At 40.6% G+C, this 20,651-nt stretch overlaps 1 protein-coding gene across 4 annotated transcripts in view; it reads left to right on the forward strand.

Moving 5' to 3' along the window:
* Window positions 1–14,098, forward strand: part of IGSF11 (immunoglobulin superfamily member 11) — a 138,112-nt gene extending 124,014 nt beyond the window's left edge. For 3 of the 4 annotated variants that reach the window (XM_073804212.1, XM_073804210.1, XM_073804213.1), the window contains 3 exons: window positions 9,065–9,187; window positions 9,993–10,143; window positions 11,781–14,098. In XM_073804212.1, the coding sequence (XP_073660313.1) occupies window positions 9,065–9,187; window positions 9,993–10,143; window positions 11,781–12,225 (719 nt within the window). In that variant the 3' untranslated portion in view covers window positions 12,226–14,098. The remainder of the gene's footprint in view (window positions 1–9,064; window positions 9,188–9,992; window positions 10,144–11,780) is intronic. The other variant, XM_073804211.1, reaches the window with a different exon arrangement.
* The last annotated feature ends 6,553 nt before the right edge of the window (window positions 14,099–20,651 follow it).

Genomic DNA, 20,651 nt, shown 5'->3' on the forward strand with positions numbered 1-20,651 from the left:
ATTATTGTCAATTTCTTCCTTTATATCTATTAACATTTGCTTTATATATTTTGGTGTTCCTATATTATGTGCATATATGTTAATGAATTTTATATCCTCTTCTTTATATAATGACCTTTTTATCTTTTTTTATAGACTTTATTTTAAAGTCTACTTTGTCTGATATGAGTGTTGCTACCCCAGCTTTCTTATTGTTTCCATTTGCATGGAATATCTTTTTCCTTTCTCCCACTTTTAGTCAATGTGGGTTTTAGCACTGTGAGTCTCTTGTAGGCAGCATATAGATGGGTCTTGTTTGTTTTATCTGATCAGTCACCCTATGTCTTTTGACTGGCGCATTTAGTCCATTGACATTTAAAGTGCTTATTGATAGGTAAGTACTTATTGCCATTTTATTATTTGTTTTCTGGTTGTTTTTGTAGTTCTTCCCTGTTCTTCTTCTTTTAGTCTCTCCCCTTGTGGTTTGGTGATTTTCTTTAGTGTTATGTTTGTATTTCTTTCTCTGTAGTTTTTGTGTACCTGTTGTAGGTTTTTGATTTGCTCTTACCATGGAGTTCATATATGTTGACCTATAATTATATTTGCTTGTTTTAAACTGATAGTCACTTAAGTTTAAGCACATTCTAAAAGTACTACATTTTTATTCCTCTCCCCCACATTTTCTGTCTTTGATGTCATATTTTATATCTTTGTGTCAATCCCTTAACTGTTTATTGTAGTTAAAGTTGACTTTACAATTTTTGTCTTTTAACCTTTGTGCTCACTTGCTTAACTGGTTGATTTTTCCCTTCCTATAATTTTTTTTCCCTTCTTATAATTTTTTTCCCTTCCTATAATTTCTTATTTCTTGTTGTAGCCTTGTTTACTTAAAGAAGACCCTCTAATGCTTCTTGTAAGGTCAGCTTAGTATTGATGATCTCTCAGTTTTTGCTTGTTTGAGGAGCTTTGTATCTCTCTTTCAATTGTAAATGATAATCTTGCAGGGTAGAGTGTCCTAGGTTGTAGGTTTTCTCCCTTTCAGCACTTTGAATATATCATGCCACTCCCTTCTGGCCTGCAAAGTTTCTGCAGAAAAATCAGCTGATAGCTTTATATTGGTTCCCTTGTATGTGACTCTTGGTTTTTCTCTTGCTGCTTTTAAAATTCTCTCTTTATCTTTAACTTTTGCCATTTTAATTCTTGGTGTGAGTCTCTTTGGGTTCATCTTGTTTGGGACTCTCTGTGCTTCATGGACCTGTATATCTGTTTCCTTTTTCAAGTTCAGGAAGTTTTCAACCATAATTTCATCGAATACATTTTCTACTTCTTTCTCTCTCTCTCTTCTCATTCTAGGACTCCTATAATGCAAATGTTAGTACACTTATGTTGTCCTCGAGGTCCTTTAAACTATTCTCATTTTTTAGATCTGTTTTTCTTTTTGCTGTTCTGATTGGGTGATTTCCATTATTCTATCTTTCAGATCACTTGTGCATTCTTCTGTATCACTTTATCTGCTGTTAATTCCCTCTACTGTATTTTTTCATTTCACTTACTATATTCTTCTGCTGTGTCTGGCTCTTTTTTATGTTTTCTAGTTCTCTATTAAAGTTCTCACTGTGTTCATGTATTATTTTCCCAAGTTCAGTTGTTATTCTCATTACCATTGCTTCGAACTGTTTATCAGGTAAATTGCTTATCTCTGTTTTATTAGGGTTTTGTCAAGGTTTTTTGTTTTTTGTTTGAAACATATTCCTTCCTCTTCTTATTTTGTTTAACTTTCTCTGACTCTGTGAAATTAGGTGAAACAGTTACCTTTCCCAGTCTTGAAGGTGTGTCCTTGTGTGGGAATGTCCCTATGCAGTCTGCATGTGCCCAGGGGCTTTGGTGGGAGAACTGGATCTGAAATGAGAATGGGCTGTGTCTTCACCTGGGTTGTGCTGGCAGCTACCACCTTGATGGGTGGTAGGGCTGGAGATGGAGGGGCTAGAGCTGGAGCCATGTGTGAGTTGGAGCTTCTCCTGTGCTCAGTGGCCATCACCACCCTATCAGGGGTGGAGCAGGACCTCTGAGGGAATTGGATTTCTCCCAGGTGTGATGGCATTCTCAACCTTGGTTTGGGGTATGGCCAGGACCTGAGGATTTGGGGTTGTACTTCTATGCTGCTTTCACTTTTTCCCCAGTGTGTGCACCTGGGTTAGAGGCTAGGTCGGGGCCAGAGGGGTTGGTTCCACACTGCTGGGCTGGCTCCCTCCCCAGTATGTGCAGAGACACGTGCTCAGGGGATGGCTGTTTCTGCCCTGGAGTTAGCCATTCACCTTCTGAGAGTGTGCACCAAAGCGTGCACTGGCCATGGCTGCCTTTGCTCTGGTGAGAGGCAGGGCTGGGGTCAGACCAAGTTCTCTTCTCTCAAAGTGTGTGCGCACTTGTTGGCAACAGCAGCCTCCACCTTAGTGGAGAGCAGATTTGGAACAAGAGCGGCTGGAGCAGGTTGCCATTGCCGGATGAGGGCATGCCAGGGTGGTCCTGGCAGGCTGGGCAGAGCTCCACACAGTTTCCAGTCTGCTGCTTCTGTGCTGCGACTGGCAGCAAGCAGGTCTGTGCATGTACTCTTCAAGAGTGTAGTCTTGGTTTCTTACAGCCCTCCAGTAAGCCACATTGGTTTTCAGACCACCAAGGGGGCTTGTCTTCCTAGTGCTGGACCCCAGGGCTGGGCTGCCTAATATGTGGCTCAGACCCCTCGCTCCCCAGGGAGCATCCTCGAGCCTGTGATATCCCCTCCTCTTCTGTGTCCCCCTCTAGAGGTGGGGGTCCCAACCAGATCGCTTCTCCTCCCTTCCTACCAGACTCTGTGTGGATCTTCCTTTACAGCCTTGGTTGTAGAAGAGCCATCCTGCTGGTCCCCAGGTTGATTTCAGTGAGATTTGTTCTCTATATAGTTGCAGCTTTGATGTATTCATGAGGGAGATGAGCCCAGTCCTCCTACTCTACCATCTTGATCCCACACACACTAAAAATTTTGACATTTTAAAGTGAGAAGAATTATGATTAAAGATTCACGAAGGTTTGACCTTTGATCGTGAATAAAGATTCATGACCTGACATAAAGATTCATGAAGGTTTGACCAGAGAGGAGGTTGGCAAGTTCAGGTCCAGATTGTGAGAGTCACTGTATAGCATTCAAAGAATTTGGGTGTTGTCCTTGAGACTGTGGATATTGACTGGCCTTTTTATAAAGCCAGAGAAGATACCTAGATCTGCATTTTAGAAACAGCCTCAGCAAACAGGATGAGAGATTGGCAGCCAGGTCACAGATGGGAGGCTTTGATAATAGCTCCATCAAGAACTGAGGAGGGGGCTTCCCTGGTGGCGCAGTGGTTGAGGGTCCGCCTGCCAATGCAGGGGACACGGGTTCGTGCCCCGGTCCGGGAGGATCCCACATACTGCGGAGCGGCTGGGCCCATGAGCCATGGCCGCTGAGCCTGCGCGTCCGGAGCCTGTGCTCCGCAGTGGGAGAGGCCACAGCAGTGAGAGGCCTGCGTACCGCAAAAAAAAAAAAAAAAAAGAAATGAAGAGGGCCTGAACTAAGGACCTGCTCATCAGGATGGAGAATGGTTAGAGGCAGGGTGGGATTCGAGAAAGATGGAAGGCAGAAATCAACAAGACATGGAGCTTGATGATACACTGGGACTCAGAGAAGAGTCAAAGTTAACTGAGCGTTCTGTCTTAAGCTATTGAATGAACAGTAACTATTAACTCAGAGAAGATATACTTAGAGTTTTGCTTGAGGGAAGCAGTGAGGTAGTGGTCCTCTGAGACCTCTAGATGGGGACTGAAATAATGATAATGGTAACAGGTGATGTTTCTTGAGCACTAAGCACCATTCTCCTTTGATAATTAAATCTTAACAATCAACATAGAGACATCTTGATCTGAAAGAATCTACTGATGTCAAGTTAAAAGCAAGACTGCTCAGAGTCAGCATTTCTGGGAACCTAGACCGAAATATGTAGGAGAAAAGTAGTCACAAGCTAATCAGTTAGTCTTAATTGTAGCTGTTGCCATGTTGTAAGTGTGTGTTCCTGACCCATCTGTTGCCAGTGATGAGCCATTATATTTTATACAAATGCCATGAGTGGTATTCCAATAAATAACAGATTTAAAAGTAAAATAAATCCTTAGCTTAGTATTTTGATGTGTGATTCTATGCAGTGTTATTAATACCAAGGAGATATAAATCTTGCATTATTCAAATATTGCCCAGTAATGTCCACTGGTGTTTTCTAGTGTTTGAGTATTTGCTGTAGATTACAGTTCTTTGAAAATAATAGCAGAAATGCAAAGAGAAGTAGATGGAAATGTTGCTGTAGAATACACTGACATGAAATCAGAAATGGATTCATAATCTGAATTGGCAAAAGTAATACCTATTTCAATGACAAAATGAAAATCAGGGCAAAAAGGCAGAGTATTTTCACTGTTAAATAAAGGAGATGAACTAATATGAAGCAGTGTGTGTCTTCACGTGTGCGTCAGAGGTGCTTAGGATGTTCTCTTAATGGGGACAGGTTCTCTCTGTCTCCCCTGTCCATCTCCATCCTAATTCAACCAACATCAACACAGAAAGGAAATAAAATTTTCTTTCCATGTCTGGAAAATTTGGCATGAAACAAAGATCAAGACTGTTGGATACTTAATGCTGTATAGTGTTTTTAAATTTTCTTTTAGAGTGACAGAGTTTAAATACTAAGTATTTGTGGGCTTCCCTGGTGGCGCAGTGGTTGAGAGTCCGCCTGCCGTTGCGGGGGACATGGGCTCGTGCCCCGGTCCGGGAAGATCCCACGTGCCGTGGAGCAGCTAGGCCCGTGAGCCATGGCCTCTGAGCCTGCGCGTCTGGAGCCTGTGCTCTGCAATGGGAGAGGCCACAACAGTGAGAGAGGCCTGCGTACCGCAAAAAAAAAAAAAAAAAAAAATTAAGTATTTGTGATACTATCTTTGAATTTTAAAATAGGTTTTATTTTGGCATTTATTTTGTGTTAATGTTCCCATTTTTACTATTTTTTATCATCAAATGTTTGTATCTGGTTGAGATAATTTTTTACATATTTTTGAAATATATAGTATGTCATAATATATTGGTTCAAATAACAATAAACCATGTATTCATTATTTTCTTCTACAGAGTACTTCTGAAATTTTTATATAAGAGATGACTCACTGTTTATTATTATGATCATGCATTATTATTATAAAAATGCATAAATCATATAAAATATAGAGTAATTTGATTTTGGAAGTCTGATCTCTCAACCTCAAATCCTGAGTATTAATATTTATTGGAATTTGGAGACATTCAACATTTTTCCAATTTCTTGATTTTTCTTATGAATCTGAAAAAGATACAAATTTCCCAAGTGATGCCAAGAGGGAATTCCAACGTGGAAGCCTTGCCAGGCACTATGCGTTACCTCACTCAGTCCTCACAGTAGCCTGTGATGTAGAAGCATGTTGGCAGTTCTATGTCACACACGAGGAATCAAAAACATAGATGCAGAAGAGGTAGCACATTCATGACCACCTAGCTAGCAGGTGGTAGAGCAGGTTCCACCCCAGGCTGCCTGAGTCTAGAACACATGTTCTTAGCCAGTGCACTGTCTACTAGGCAGCAGAGAAGTGGTTCTGGAGCTAAGGAGAAAGGATGGAAGTGGAAATGTGCACTTATATTTATTTCTCTCTAAATTCTGTAGGGCTTCTGGTCCAGGTACACAGCTTGTGTGGGATACAGTATTGCTGTGAACTGGGGTGTGATGCAATTTGTTGCTTTCCAAACTGCAGTTCCACACTGTTGAACTTCCCCTATTCTTTAAAACAAAGAAGATCTAAAGAATATTTATTCTCTAACTTCATTTCAACAAATTACTCTGCTCCAGAGCAGGCCAAGTGAAGTGACAGATTGAGGAATGAGCCCATTTCATTTCAGAAAGGTCCCTGTGCCCGTGGCAGGGAGCAGTCAGGTGCTGGCTGCAGAGGTGCGTTGTTGCCTTGACTACCTCAGCAGCCCTCTTCTGCTTCTGGTTAGACCTGTCTTACTCATGTGTCTGTCCCATTCTCTGATTACGTTCTGAGTTCACTCCGGCGTGGTGTGTCAGCCTCACTGAGGAGGAAAGAACAGTGACTTCACCTTTTCTTTGAAGTTGTCATTTTATTTTATTTTAGAATCTTTACAGTTTACCTCTTTCTGCGTGCCAGAATGCTGCTTAGATCAGCTGTTAAAAATTTCCCAAATTCTCTCTCTGGAAGTGTCAACAAAATCACTGATTTGGTGTGAGCTGATCAAATTTCTAGAATTTCAGGATTTAGGAAAACAACAACACAGTGTGTGAAATTGTGGGGTTAGTTGCCCAGAGATTATGGTTTTCTTGCATGATGACATTTGCTAACGTATTGAAGGTGGAGTTAGACAGATGGCTTAGTTTAATACTCATAGCATTGGGACATTGATTGCAAGGTTAGGAAATATCCTACAGATGCATCCCACAGAATATTGTGGTTTTAAATACCTTACAAGAAAGTCAAGTGTGTGTATGGTGGTTATGAGCTTTGGACATGACAGACCTGATTTTTTGTGCTGCTACTTGTGTACTGTGTGATCTTGGACCAATGGCATAGCTTCTCTGAGCTTTTTCATCTTTGAAAAGTAGGGAATATAAAACTTAAGGTTTGTAAGATTAAATGAGACATGTAACGCTCTTAGTGCAGTGTATGTGGTACACAATAGACACTCGAGAAGATAGCCCATTTATTTATTTATTGAGCACCTTTCTGTGTGCTGGGTAATTTCTGAGGATGATGATACAGTGAGAACAAGTCAAACAAGAGTCCCTTATCTTAATGAGACAAGTAGGCAAGAAATTATAATAATGGGGTAAGTTCCAGCACTAGGGATTACAGGGTGCTGGGGAGCACATAGGAGGGATGGTTAAGGAGAGCACGGGAAATCAGATAGAACACGGAGGAGGAGAAAACAGTTTCCCTCCAGACGGACCCAATTATCTGAGTGAATTCACTGAAAAGCCTCATACATTGGTAGCCATGAGAGTTGTTTGTTTTTAAGGAAAAGGAAATAACACACAAGTGTGAACCAAATAACTACCAAGTATATTGACTTGGGTGTGTACAGTACAATTCAAATGTCCAAGTAAGACATAAGTATAAGTCAGTAAGATATCCATATAGTATGGGTTCGACCATTTAAATGCTCCCATTAAAAAACAAAGGCAAAAAAAAAACCCAACCCTCCCTTCCCTGGCCTGTATATTGAAATTAATTTCAGTGTGTGTTTGATGAGTCATTTGTTAACATTACCCACTATATAATGTTAGAAGGCAGGGAGATAACCCTGAGGGCGGTTGCTGCCTGGGGGTCTTTCAGAATTTGCTCATCCTCACTAGATGCCCCTCTTAAGCACCCTGTATCCTCTAGTGATGGCGCTTACCCCACTTATTGTGATTTCTCACCTACTTGTCTCTTTAAGGTACAGGGCTGGGTGTGTGTCTTGCTCATCATGATATAACCATCCTCAAAATTTATCCAGCACACAGAAAGGTGCTCAATAAATATTTATTGGTTAAATGACTCTGCTTCTGCCTTTGATCTAAATAGAAATGAAGGTTACCAGAAGAAACTAGGTGACTAAATCTTAGTTTCATGTAAAAGTTGTCAGCACAGGGTAGAGATAGCTCCAGGTGTTGCCCTAGGAGTATGTGGACTTTGTGCCACCAGTGTGCCACCAGGAGGCTTTTCCTGATTTGCTGCTCTTTTTGAGCGGTGAGTGGCTGGAAGAGTTGTGCACTGCCTGAGGGAGACCGCAGTGCAGCCTGAGCTTAGAGGTTGGACAGCCCTCCGTTCATTTCCTGTTGCCCAGCTGTGTAATCTTCACTCATGTAAAGCCTCGGTTTCCTTATCTGTTCAATGGGATTGATGATAACAATACCGCTAAGAGTTAGTGTAAAGATTGAGATCATACGTGTAAAAGCTTAGCCAGTGCTTGGCACGTAGTAATAGCTATTAACTTAGGTTTTATTATCACTGTAAGTCATTTGTGTTTTGTTTGTAAGGAATAAATCAACTATCCTAATGTTGATAAGTTACTAAAATGTGAACCACTGCAATATTTCTTGGTCATATCAGTGTGGTCACCTGGGAAATGCATGGCTCAGATCTCCTGCTGTGGGAACGTAATTGACTGACAGCCCCAGTGGCTTCCCGCAGCATCCACCACTGCTTCGCACCCAGGCCATGCTTTGCCTGGGCAGCTCCCAGCCAGTCACTGGGCACAGTGGGGCTGCTAATGCAGGCCCATTCCTGCAAAGTCTAAGATGCCTTTAACAGGTGACCTTGGCTCAAGGACTCCCCATCAGCCTGGTGGAAACTTCCATAAGGCTGTGTTGCAGTCTGAGACGCTGCCTCCTTCCTTCCCTCTCCCCTTCACGGGGGCCAGACCTGTACTGCAGTCTGAGCCTCTCCTTGCTTCCTCCAGGTTCCTCTCCATTTCCCTTACTGCCATTTCCTCCAGTAAACCTCCTGCTTGTCTTGGTGTCCACTCCTTGGAGGAGCTGGACTTACACAAATGGTTATCGTGGTTGTTGGAAGGGAGTAGCAGTCTACACCCTTGAGCACAGAGAGGATATGTTTTCCATCAAGTATGAAGCAGACATTATTATAATGAGTTTAACTTTGTATGTTATTGCATTTCCTCAGAATTAAAATTTGGTGTTTCTGATCATAAATTCTCTAAAATAGGCATTAGCCAACATTTCCTCAGGGAAGGCTGCTCACCTTTAGGACCTCACACTAATCTGCAGATTAAGTTCTAAGACTGCCCTTGTTTAGGACAGGCCTCTATAGCTCCTGGTCTTTAACGTATGTTATTATTTTAGTCTTTAACCTTCAGGAACCAAAAACATCTCTCCAAAAAAAGGTATTGATAGCTCTTCACTGTTTATCTCTTTTTATAGTCTTCTGCTGATTTCTTTGGTTTTCTTATTTTCTTTCCTAAATCCTCACTTGACTGTTACTTTTGTAACAGACCAGGTCCAGGGAACAGTCACCATCCGGAACATCAGCGCCCTGTCATCAGGTTTGTACCAGTGCGTGGCTTCTAATGCCATTGGGACCAGCACCTGTCTTTTGGATCTCCAGGTTATTTCTCGTAAGTATATAAAATTCTGATGTCCACTCTGGGTCTGAATGCCAAGATCTTTGTTAAACTAGGGAATGAAAAGTTCTGCTTGTTTAGAGGTTGTTTGACGATTAAATAGAAATTCTTTTGATTTTAATCATTACTGAAGATATTTAATAGATGTGTTAGTATACTTCTCAGCCTCAGCAATATGACTTCTTCTTTATGATAAAATGTCTTCCCAGGATCATTAGAATCAGATCAGTTTGATTATATAGTGCTATAGACATATTAAAAATTTGTTATGATCTTACAGTCATGGCAAGACCTTCTTGTATTTTTTCCTAATCCCTTATATCTGCTTAAATGTTGGGTGCCCAGGTCATACATAAGCAGTGCAGAAATTTTCTCTTTAGTTGAGAATTCTGGGTTGTTTGAATTCCAGCTGCAAAAGGGAATGATCTGGCTGTGATGAAGTAGCAAGTTATCCTGCTGCTTGCCAGGTTCATTTGGGGCAGGTCAGGCAAGTAGTCAGGTACGGTCTTTTTCCTGCTCTGACCTGGTTGTGGCTCTCCTACAGCTGTTTGTTTATTGAACGAATTGCTCATTTATTCAGTAAATGTTTGTGAGCCTGTTGTGTGTTAGTCCTAGCCACTGGGGATACAGAAAATTAAGTGAGGTTTAACTTTAAATGGATACAATACAGTGGGCAATTTTGCACATTTTAAGAAAATTCTTTGGTAGCCTTTTATGTTTATGAAGTTGTGTGAGCATATTCTATTTCTCTTTCTCTCTCCTTTTTTTTCTTTAAATATACCTTAAATATATTTTGCAGCCCAGCCCAGGAGCATTGGACTAATAGCTGGAGCCATTGGCACTGGTGCAGTTATTATCATTTTTTGCATTGCACTAATTTTAGGGGCATTCTTTTACTGGAGAAGCAAAAATAAAGCGGAGGAGGAAGAAGAAATTCCTAATGAAATAAGGTTTGTGTGTCAGATAATTTATCCTGACATTGGCATAGCCAGTGTCTGTATTTCTATTCATTTTGGCAGCTAAGATTTCTTTGCTAATCTTATGACTTTAACCAAGGTAGTTAAAGTGGCCAAATGATAGTTTATTGTATGTTATATCACTCTTCCTCATGGTACTTACTCCTCAGCTTTATTTACTGGATCATGAAAGGCGGGAGGTGGGTAGGGTAGTCTAGCATGTGCCCAACTAGGAGGACACAAGTGAAGAATTCCCCCGTTTCCTCCCATAGCTTCAGGGTGGGTGGGGTTAGGTGGCTGCCATAGTAGAAAAGTGAGTTTAGAACATGTGTTTAATATTGGCATCTGTAAATGATGCGAACATAAAGCAAGAAAGCACAGCACCTGTACAGAGAGACCAAAGCAGTATGGCTTGGTTGAAAACAGTTCAGTCAAGAATATGAACATCTTAAGGAAACAATGTCAAATGATCTTGAAAGGAAGGTGACTCTTGCTGTATTGTGGAGATATGGGGGTTCAGGCTCAGTCTTAGATGGCATCGCATCAGTAACCTTATTGAAAATGCTTTAATGACTCCAGTCTACTTAGCATGACATACACAGCCCTTCAGAATCTGACCCTTCCCTGCTTCCCTGCTTTTATCTCTCACAACTTCCCTGATCACTTTGTGTTCCAGTCTGTTGTCTTCTCTCAGGCCTCAGGGCCTTTCCTGTAGCCTCCACCTTGTTCCTGGACCATATACTCCTTCCCTTTGCATCCATCTCTTCAGTACATTCCTTGGTCTGGTTTAAGTCTAGTCCAGGCATCACCTCCTCACATAAGTTGACTTAGGCCCTTGTCCAACCTTTAAGACTTGCAGATGTTCCCGCATTGATTGTCACCCTCATTTGACCATAGGCTTCTTGGGTAGAGGAGCTGTCTTTTTCTCACATGAAACATCTAGTAAAATGCCTGGTACTCAGAAAATGGTAATTGAATTAGTTAACATCTTAAATTAACTTAATGACTTCTCTTAGCCTCTTATAATTCTTAAGGGTTTGGACCCTATGCAGGGACAGATTTCATCCCAGTGTAAGATTAATGAGAAAAACCTCTTATCAGCATACCACAGTGATTTCTCAAACCCCAAAAGGCAATAAAATCAGGCCAATTCTAATAGTTTTTTGAAGTTCCTACACCCGTAGTTTGGTTTCCTAGCTTTACAGCAGCTAGTTCGGTGGATTTCTTCATGGACTATTTTCCTATTTAGAGGGGAAGAAAAAAAAAAAAAAAATATATATATATATATACACACACACACCCCCACACACATATACATACACACACACATATATTTTTCAGTTATATTGGAAGACACAGTTTTTGAGAGATTTGATACTACTTTCTTGGTTACTCTTGGGGACTGAGAAGCTGAGGGAGAATTTTTCCTAAGCATTGTCTTAAAGGGAATGAATATCAAAGCCGAGGCCACCAGGACTGCCGTGTTTGCTTTCATGATAGTGTGGTCTGTCCTGAGGGTTTGAATTTCACAGACATATTCACCTGAACATGGGAAGACAGAGTCCTGGGCAGGTAGGTAGGGTAAACCTCAAGTAAATCCTAACAACAGCTTTATTTTTGTTCGTTTTCAGAGAGGATGATCTTCCACCTAAATGTCCTTCTTCTGCCAAAGCATTTCACACCGAGGTGTCCTCCTCAGAGAGCAACACATTTACCTCTTCCAATACCTATAACAGCCGCTGCTGGAGCAACAATCCCAAAGTGCACAGAAACACACAGTCGCTCGACCACTTCAGTGACTTGCGCCAGTCCTTCTCCCTCCACTCGGGCCACGCCAACATACCATCCGTCTATGCCAACGGCAGCCATCTGGCCCCAGCCCCACCGAAGACCCTGGCAGTGACAGCCAACAGAGGGTCGTCGCCGCAGGCCGTGTCCAGGAGCAATGGCTCAGTCAGCAGGAAACCCCGGGCTCAGTACACACACTCCTACACCATCAGCCAAGCAAGCCTGGAGCGCATTGGTGCTGTCCCTGTCATGGTTCCAGCCCAGAGTCGGGCTGGCTCCCTGGTCTAGGACGCAAGCAGATGGAGTGTGCAGAGAAGAAGCAAAGGGAGCCCCCATTCCAGCGGGGGGCGGGGTGGTGGCGTGTTGGGAAAGACACTTTCCTGACAATGATCCTAGTAAAAAGCACAAAGAAGGAGGCAGGGCTGTGACCCGGCCACTAAGATTGGTAAAATGAACTGGAGTGCTCCGGCATGAAGACTTGTTCGTTCCCCCACCCCAGCTGTCCCAGGATTCTGTTCAAAACGCTGGATCTCACAGATGTGCCAAGCCAAGGAAAAAGGTAGAAGAGCAGAATAGCATTAAAAACCCAAACTGCAGTCCAGATGGGCTTATTTTTTAATTCATGTCTAACGTAATAATTTTTCAAGAGACTAAAGTGCCAGATGGAGTTTAAATAATGAAATTATTTAAAAAGATAGGTGTCTTTAGAAACATACTGAGCAACCCTGTGTTACATCCTGCCTTTCCCCGTCCCCTCTTGATGTAGGGGGCCGAATGGCATAAATGGCGAATACTGGTCCTAGCAGGGCTGGCTTTTGTATCGTAGAATCAAAACTTTTTACACCAACAGAATTCAGTAAGGAATGGGTGAAAACTATAAACTTCTTTGAGGAGCCCCTTCATATTTATTTATTTATCTCTTCCTGGACCATGAATTTCATATTTGGAAATTGCTATATTGACAGATTATTGCCTGTCTATGTTTTTCTAGGGTCTGTTATAGGTCCATGACAGTTACTGTTCATTATTTCCTGGGAAAATATTTTTTAAAAGAAAACTGTTGTTTTTAAAAAAAAAAAAATACGAGAGAGGCATTGGATTAGGAAGGAAAAGACTACTGTCAACGCCACGTCCAGTGAGCTTGTTCGTGGAGCCCGGCAGGCGGCAAGACCTAGGTCGTGCAGGCAGCACAGGAGCAGGGAGGAGGGTGGAAGGGAATTCCTGGCAGCCTCTCAGAGCAGGGCCGTCCAGGTCTCCCTTGCTGTCACACCAGGTTACTCTTAATGAGGGCAGCACCCCAGGCCTCTGTACTGGGGTAGATAACTTTCTCCTTGTTTGACAAGTTGAGGTTACTGGGTTGTTACAGGGAGGGCAGGAGTTGCTTTGTTTCTGTTTTTCTCAAAATGATTATTTTTGCAAAATAGATAAGACTGAGACAAAAGGGATGTCTTCAGATATGCTCCTGGGAGGCTCTGCCCTGTTCTTGTCGCAGCTCAGGGTTGCAACTTTGCCTAGATGCGTTTTACACCACTGTAAAGAGATTCTTTGTGATTAATTACCTGGCCTTGGGAGTTCACCAGGTAATTTGCAGACTCTCCACTCTATTTGTGCTCTGTAGATCTGGCTGTGCTTGTATCGGTGACTCTCTCGCCTTAATCACACTTTAAGCAACACAAATGATTTCTTCCCAGATTTGTTTCCTAAATTATTTATGATGCTGACCCCGGGATTGGATAAGAGCATCTTTTCTTTCCCCGATGTAGTCTCTCATTCCCTCTTCCCACTATGCTTTTGCCCTCTTTTCCTGCAAGCACAGTCGTCACAGGAAGTGGCCTTCTGGTTTTCAGACTTATTTGAATAATGGAAACCAACAGCTGCTGCATACACTATTTTTCCAAGAGGGCTAAGCTCAGAACCTAACCATTGCAATCATTCCAATATTGATGAAGAACTGAATTTACTTTAGCATTACTTATTTTTTCCATTTGACGGTTCTTGACTTTGTAAAAATTTAAATAAATGAATGTCTATACTTTTTATAAAGAAGAGTGAAAATGCCATGACAGATAAGATGATACTATCAGATGTTGTTTAGAAAGCATTTATCTTGCATTTCTTTATTCTTTCTAATTATCTAAAATTCAATAAAAGTTTTATTCATATAAAAACAAGTTGTCATTAATTGTCATATACTAATGAATATATGATTTTGTACTTAGTGTTCTCTTAATGTTGTAAACATTTTCCATTCTGTTAAATAGTATTTATAATAATTTTAATGAGCATATAGTATTCCAAAAATTACTTAAGTCTACTCTTATCATTAGAAATTTGAGTCCATTTATCACATGTGTGATTGAAGATGTGATGATCCTTTTCATACACTGAGCCATTTTCATGTTTCTTTATCTGGAAGTTCATGAAGACAGGATCCATGGCTATCTTTTTCACCCTATATCTCTGTCACCTAGCACAGTGCCTAATATGGGTATTGAGTAGATAAATGATGATTTCTGAACTGGAGTTGCCAAGTTTCAGTTCAGAAAGTTATGGTCATGATTGTAGCTCTTGATGTATATTGGGTCATTCCTTTAACTTTTTATTTGGGATAATTATGTATTTACATGCAGTTTATAAGAAATAATAGAGATTCCCACATACCCTTCACCTAATTTTTCCAAAGGGTAATATCTTGCATAACTATTATACAGTGTCACATACTGATATGGATACAATCCATCCACCTTATTAGATTTCAACATTGTACATGCACTGCTGTGTGTGTGTGTGTGTGTGTGTGTGTGTGCGCGCGCACGTGCACATGCGCACATGTGCATCAGTTTTATGGAATTTTATCACCTGTGTAGATTTGTGTGGCCACCACCACACTCAGGATACAGGATTCCTTGAGTTATTCTTTTATAGTCATAGCCACCTCCTTCCTCCCCAAGTCCATAATCCCTAATCTCTTCTCCATCTCTATAATTTGTCATTTCAAGAATGCTATATGAGTGGAATCATGTAGTATGTAACGTTTGAGGATTGACTTTTTCTCACACAGCATAACTTTCTCGAGATTCATCCAAGTAGTTGCATGTATCAATAGTTCATTCCTTTTTATTGATGAGTAGAATTCATGGTACAGATATACCACAGTTTGTTTAACCATTTACCCACTGAAGGGTATGAAGGATATTTGAGTTGTTTCCAGTTTTTGGCTACTACACATAAAGCTGCTGTGAACATTTTTTGCAGGTTTTTATGTAAACGTAAGTTTTCATTTCTCTGAGATAAATGCCCAAGTGTATAGTGGCTCCAGCAGTATTTATTGAAAAGTCTATTCTTTCTCCAGTGAACTGCTTTAGCACCTTTGGAAAAAATCATTTTAGTCTTATATGTGTGGGTCTCTTTCTGAGTTCTCTAGCTATTCCTCTGATTTTTGTGTCTGTTCCTTCACCAATACTATGCTGACCATTGTAGCTAATTAACAATATTTAACACCTAGTAGAGTGGTTCCTCGTACTTTATTCTTCTTTTTCAAAATTATTTTAGCTATTCTAGGTCCTGTACCCTTTCTATATAAATTTTGGAATAAGATGGTCTATGCCAACAAAACACCTTGCTGTTTTAATAGGAATTGCACTAAGCCTATAGATCAGTTTGGGAAGAACTGGCATCTTTACTATATTGTCTTCCAGTCCATGAACATGTTTTGTCTCTATTACTTAGGTCTTCTTTGATTTATTTCATCAGCATTTTGCAATTTGCAGGATACAGATTCTGTACATGTTTTGTTGGATTTATCCCTAAGTATTTAACCATTATGTAATGTCCCTTTTTATTTCTAGTAATTTTTTTTTTGCTCTGAAGTCTACTTTCTCTGGTATTAATTTACCACTCTTGCATTTAAAAAATTAATGTCTGCATACTCTTATAACATTACTGTCATTGTATTTGAAGGGAGTTTCTTATAGACAGCACATTGTTGGATTATATTTTTGTGTCCACTTTGTAAATACCTGTCTTTTAATTGGTATATTTAGACCATTTACATTTAAGGTAATTATTGATATGTTTAGGGCTTAAAGCTGCTATTTTCTTTTTTGTTTTCTGTTTTTTTTCCTCCTCTATTTCCTATTATCTATTTCTCTTTTCTTACCTTATTGTGGGTTACTTGAACAGTTTTTAGGATCGCTTCTTGATATATTTACAGTGTTTTTGAGTATATCACTTTGTATATTTTTAAAAGTTTATTCTAGGTATTACAATAAGCATATATAACATATCAGAGTCTACTTGTATCAAGATTTTACCACTTTGAGTGAAGTGTGAAAACTTACTTCCATATATATTCCTTTTCTTTCCCCACTTTTAAATCTTTATCTTGATAAGATAGTGTATAATTTTTGTTTCAATCATGAAACATAATTTAAAAACTCATGAAAAATTTATTGTATGCACCCATATATGTGCTTTTTTGTTTTTCTTTCTTTTCCTGTTGGTCCAAGATTCCTTTTTTTTTTTTTTTTATCATTCCCTTTGTGTTTGAAGAACTCCCTTTAGCCAATTTGTAAGGGTAGGTCTGCTAGCAAAAAATTCTATTAGTTTTCTTTTGTCCAAGAATGTCTTCATTTCCCTTTCATTCCTCACTGGGTATAGTATTCATGGTTGACAGTTCTTTTCTTTCAACCCTTGAAAAATTTGGGAAGTATTCAGCCATTATTTCTTAAAATACTCTTCCAGTCCCACCCTCTTTCTCAAATCTTTCTGAGACTCTGATGATGAATCTTTTGTTATTGTTCCACTGGCTCCTGAGGCTCTCTTCATTTTTTCAGTCTATTTTCTCTCTGTTGTTCAGAGTAAATCCTGTTCATCTGTCCTCAAGTTTACTGATTTCTGTCTTCTGTTGTTTCCTCTCTTCTGTTGAGCCCATCCAGCAAGTTTTTAATTTCAGTCACTGTATTTTTTAGTTTGATAACTTACATTTGATTCCTTTTTTAAAGAAAATTTAATTAGCAATTTAAATTTCAACCTATATTATATTGAGATATAATTTACATAACAAAGTTCACTTATATAAAGCGTACAAATCAGTAATTTTTATTATGTTTACAGAGTTGCACAGTCATCACCAAAATCTAATTTTAGGACATTTTTCATCACCCCAAAAAGAACCTGTACCCACTGACAGTCACTCCTTTTTCCATGCCATCTTCAGCCCCAGGTAACCACTGATCTACTTTCTGTTTCAATAGATTTGCCTACTCTGGGAGATTTCATATAAATGGTATCATACAATATGTGTATGTTTTTGTGTGTGTGTGACTGACTTAATTTACTACCATAATATTTTTTAGGTTCATCCATGTTGTAGCATATGTATTACTTCATTCCTATTTCTTTACCAAGATTTTCTAATTTTTCAGTTAGTTTCAAAAGAATTCATAATTGCTTACTGAAGAATTATTGAAACATTTTTATTATAGCTGTGTTAAAAATCTTCTCTGATTCGTCTTGATGTTGGCATTTATTGATGATCTTTTCTCATTCAGGTTGTGATTTCCCTGGTTCTTAGGGTAATGAGTGATTTTTAATTTTCTCTTGGACAATTTGGATATTACATTATGAGATTCTGGAAACTTTTTAATATTTTATTTTATTTTTTAGCAGGCATTCTCTTTGTGGAGGTGTAGCACAAGGACCAGATGGGTGTATATGTTTAGTTGCCTGCTAGGCTCCACCTCAGCAGAAGTGGAGTGTTTACATGGTCTCTCTGCAGATGCGGGGGTGTAGAAGGATGACTCCCCCTCAGCTCGATTTCCCCTTCTTGGTGAAAGTGGAGCACACCATGCTGTTGCCTTCAAGTGGAAGTGTAAGCTCAGCTCCTGCTGGGCCTGCTGACACCCAGGAGGGAGGAAGCAGAGTGCTGACTTGCACCATTTGCTGCTGCAGGGGGGCAACAGAAACTCAACTCCACCCTGCCCCCACCAACATCAGTGGAGGTGGGGAGGGTGCTGGAGTGCACCTCACTGGTTAATGGTAGGTGGGGTGGAGGCTCCCCTCCCCACTGGGCCTGCTGAAACTGGGGGGAGGGGGAGGAGGAAGTGGAGTGACAACTACCCTACCTGTACCACCTCTTTCCACTTCGTTGGTGCTGGGTGTGAGTGCAGGCTCCGCTCCCCTACTAGGGGTTGCCAGGGTCCCTAGGAAGTGTGTCTTCCTTCCACTGTTTAGTCTTCCTGTGCTTCTGTGTTGTGTTATGTCCAGGTTTTTTTCATTGTAAGAGGGAAGACTGTCTTACAATAGGACTTATAATGGGGCTATTCCATCTTGGCTGGAACCAGAAATCCTGGAACTTTCCTTTTTAAAATAATCAGCAGTTAAACACATCTTGTAGTACTCTACTATTTGATAGCTTTGAGGATTCTCAATTGTGTTTTAAATAAAATTCTTACTCCTTGGCTTGACTCATTCCATTCCTTCCAGAAATGGTTCACTGTCTTTCCATTCTCAACTCCTGCTAGCCTTCTACATGCAAACTTTACTCCAGGCCCATTTATCTTTTCTTGAATTAGCTTGTTCTTTTTTCTTTTTTTCCTCTATCTTTTTCCTACTTTATTTTTTTCTACATCTTCCACCTATCCCCACCCAAATCTTCCTGTACCACAAGTCCAGTTCAAATGCTCTGTCTTCCATAAATATTCTCTTTTTCAGTCTAGTGAGAAGTCACTGCTTCTTCTCACAAGCCATATAACATTTACTAACTTTTGAGGGAATTGTCATAATCCGTATTATATTCCTGTATTTGTATACATGATTGAACTCCTCTGCTGGACTATAAACTGAGTTATGCTAGAATCTTTTTTTTTTTTTTTTTTGCGGTACACGTGCCTCTCACTGTTGTGGCCTCTCCCGTTGTGGAGCACAGGCTCTGGACGCGCAGGCTCAGCGGCCATGGCTCACGGGCCTAGCCGCTCCGCGGCATGTGGGATCTTCCCGGACCGGGGCACGAACCCGTGTCCCCGGCATCGGCAGGCAGACTCTCAACCACTGTGCCACCAAGGAAGCCTTGCCAGAATCATTTTTGATCCCTTACTATGTGCTAAACACTGTTCTAGGTATTGGAAATAAAAACAGAAAATAAGCAACAACAGCTGTCCTTGAGGAGCTCGTATTACAGGAGGAATCAGCAAATAATTACACTTAGTATCACAAGTATATGAATGGATATATATACAAGTTCAGGCAGACAGTATGATCTCTTCTAGATCTTGGTGGTCATCACAACACTTAGCACATTGCTTCACTCAGGGAAAATGCTTGAAGGATATGCTAACTTGATGAAACTGAAAATATAGGGTTGGTCTCTTAATCTCAGGTATTAAAAGTAGTAGTCAGATATCAGTAAATTCCTAAAGTAATGGTGCATCAGAATCATTCATCCAAGGGGCAGATGATTGTACCAATTTCCTGGGTGGCATTTGCTCTTATACTAGAGATGCAGTATTCTTTGGGAAAGCTGTAGAGATAATATACAAAATGCGGTGATTTGGAAGAAACCCGTGTTTTTCAGTCCTCCTGTCTGAGTGAACCCATGTCTGGAGGAGAGATATGGGGTCCTGGTTGTTTTGCCTTCTAACGGTCCTCTTTCAGACAGCCCTCTAACTTGTGTTTAGTAAAATAATATTCAATCTCACAGCAGAATGTGGAGAAGATGAATGCAATCTAGAGAAAGGGTGCTTGTAAATTCTGTGTGTATATAGTTATTTATAGCTTTTCCTCACAGCTCCCTTGTGAATAAGGTTTTTGTCCCTATTTTAGGTAAAGGCAGGGTACAAAATTATGACTTAATCATAAGACATTAATGATAGAGACAAAAGTATTAAAGCAATAGGTGTGAGTGCCTGCTGTGTATTTAACACTGTGAGTTCAGTTGATAGTTGACTAATTTTGGCAGGTTGGATAACTAGATAATTTAGACTAAAAAAATTTCCATTGAAGCTACATTTCTATACCATCCACCACTGCTCCCCAAGTTCATCACATTTACAGCAGTTTTGCATTTTGGGCTTGGACAAATTTATATGTCCATGTGTATGTACATGGATGCATTGCAATTGTCCATTTTATAGGACAAGTTACAAAATTCAAGAAGGCTCGAATTCATCTATGAAACAGACATAACAGGGACTTCCCTGGTGGCACAATGGTTAAGAATCCGCCTGCCAATGCAGGGGACACCAGTTTGAGCCCTGCTCCGGGAAGATCCCACGTGCTGCGGCGCAACTAAGCCTGTGCACCACAACTACTGAGCCTGCTCTCTAGAGCCCGTGCTCCACAACAAGAGAAGCCACCGCAATGAGAAGCCCGCACACCACAACGAAAAGTAGCCCCCACTTGCCACAACTAGAGAAAGCTCATGTGCAGCAATGAAGACCCAACGCAGCCAAAATTAAATAAATAAAATAAATACATTAAAAAAAAATAGAGATAGGGCTTCTCTGGTGGCACAGTGGTTAAGATTACGCCTGCCAGTGCAAGGGACACGGGTTCCAGCCCTGGTCCGGGAAGATCCCACGTGCTGTGGAGCAACTAAGCCCATGCGCCACAACTACTGAGCCTGCACTCTAGAGCCCACGTGCCACAGCTACTGAGTCCATGAGCCACAACTACTGAAGCCCACGCGCCTAGAGCCCGTGTTCCGCAACAAGAGA

This window comes from Tursiops truncatus, chromosome 4, assembly GCF_011762595.2.
Source record: "Tursiops truncatus isolate mTurTru1 chromosome 4, mTurTru1.mat.Y, whole genome shotgun sequence".
In the NCBI taxonomy this organism is placed as follows: domain Eukaryota; kingdom Metazoa; phylum Chordata; class Mammalia; order Artiodactyla; family Delphinidae; genus Tursiops; species Tursiops truncatus.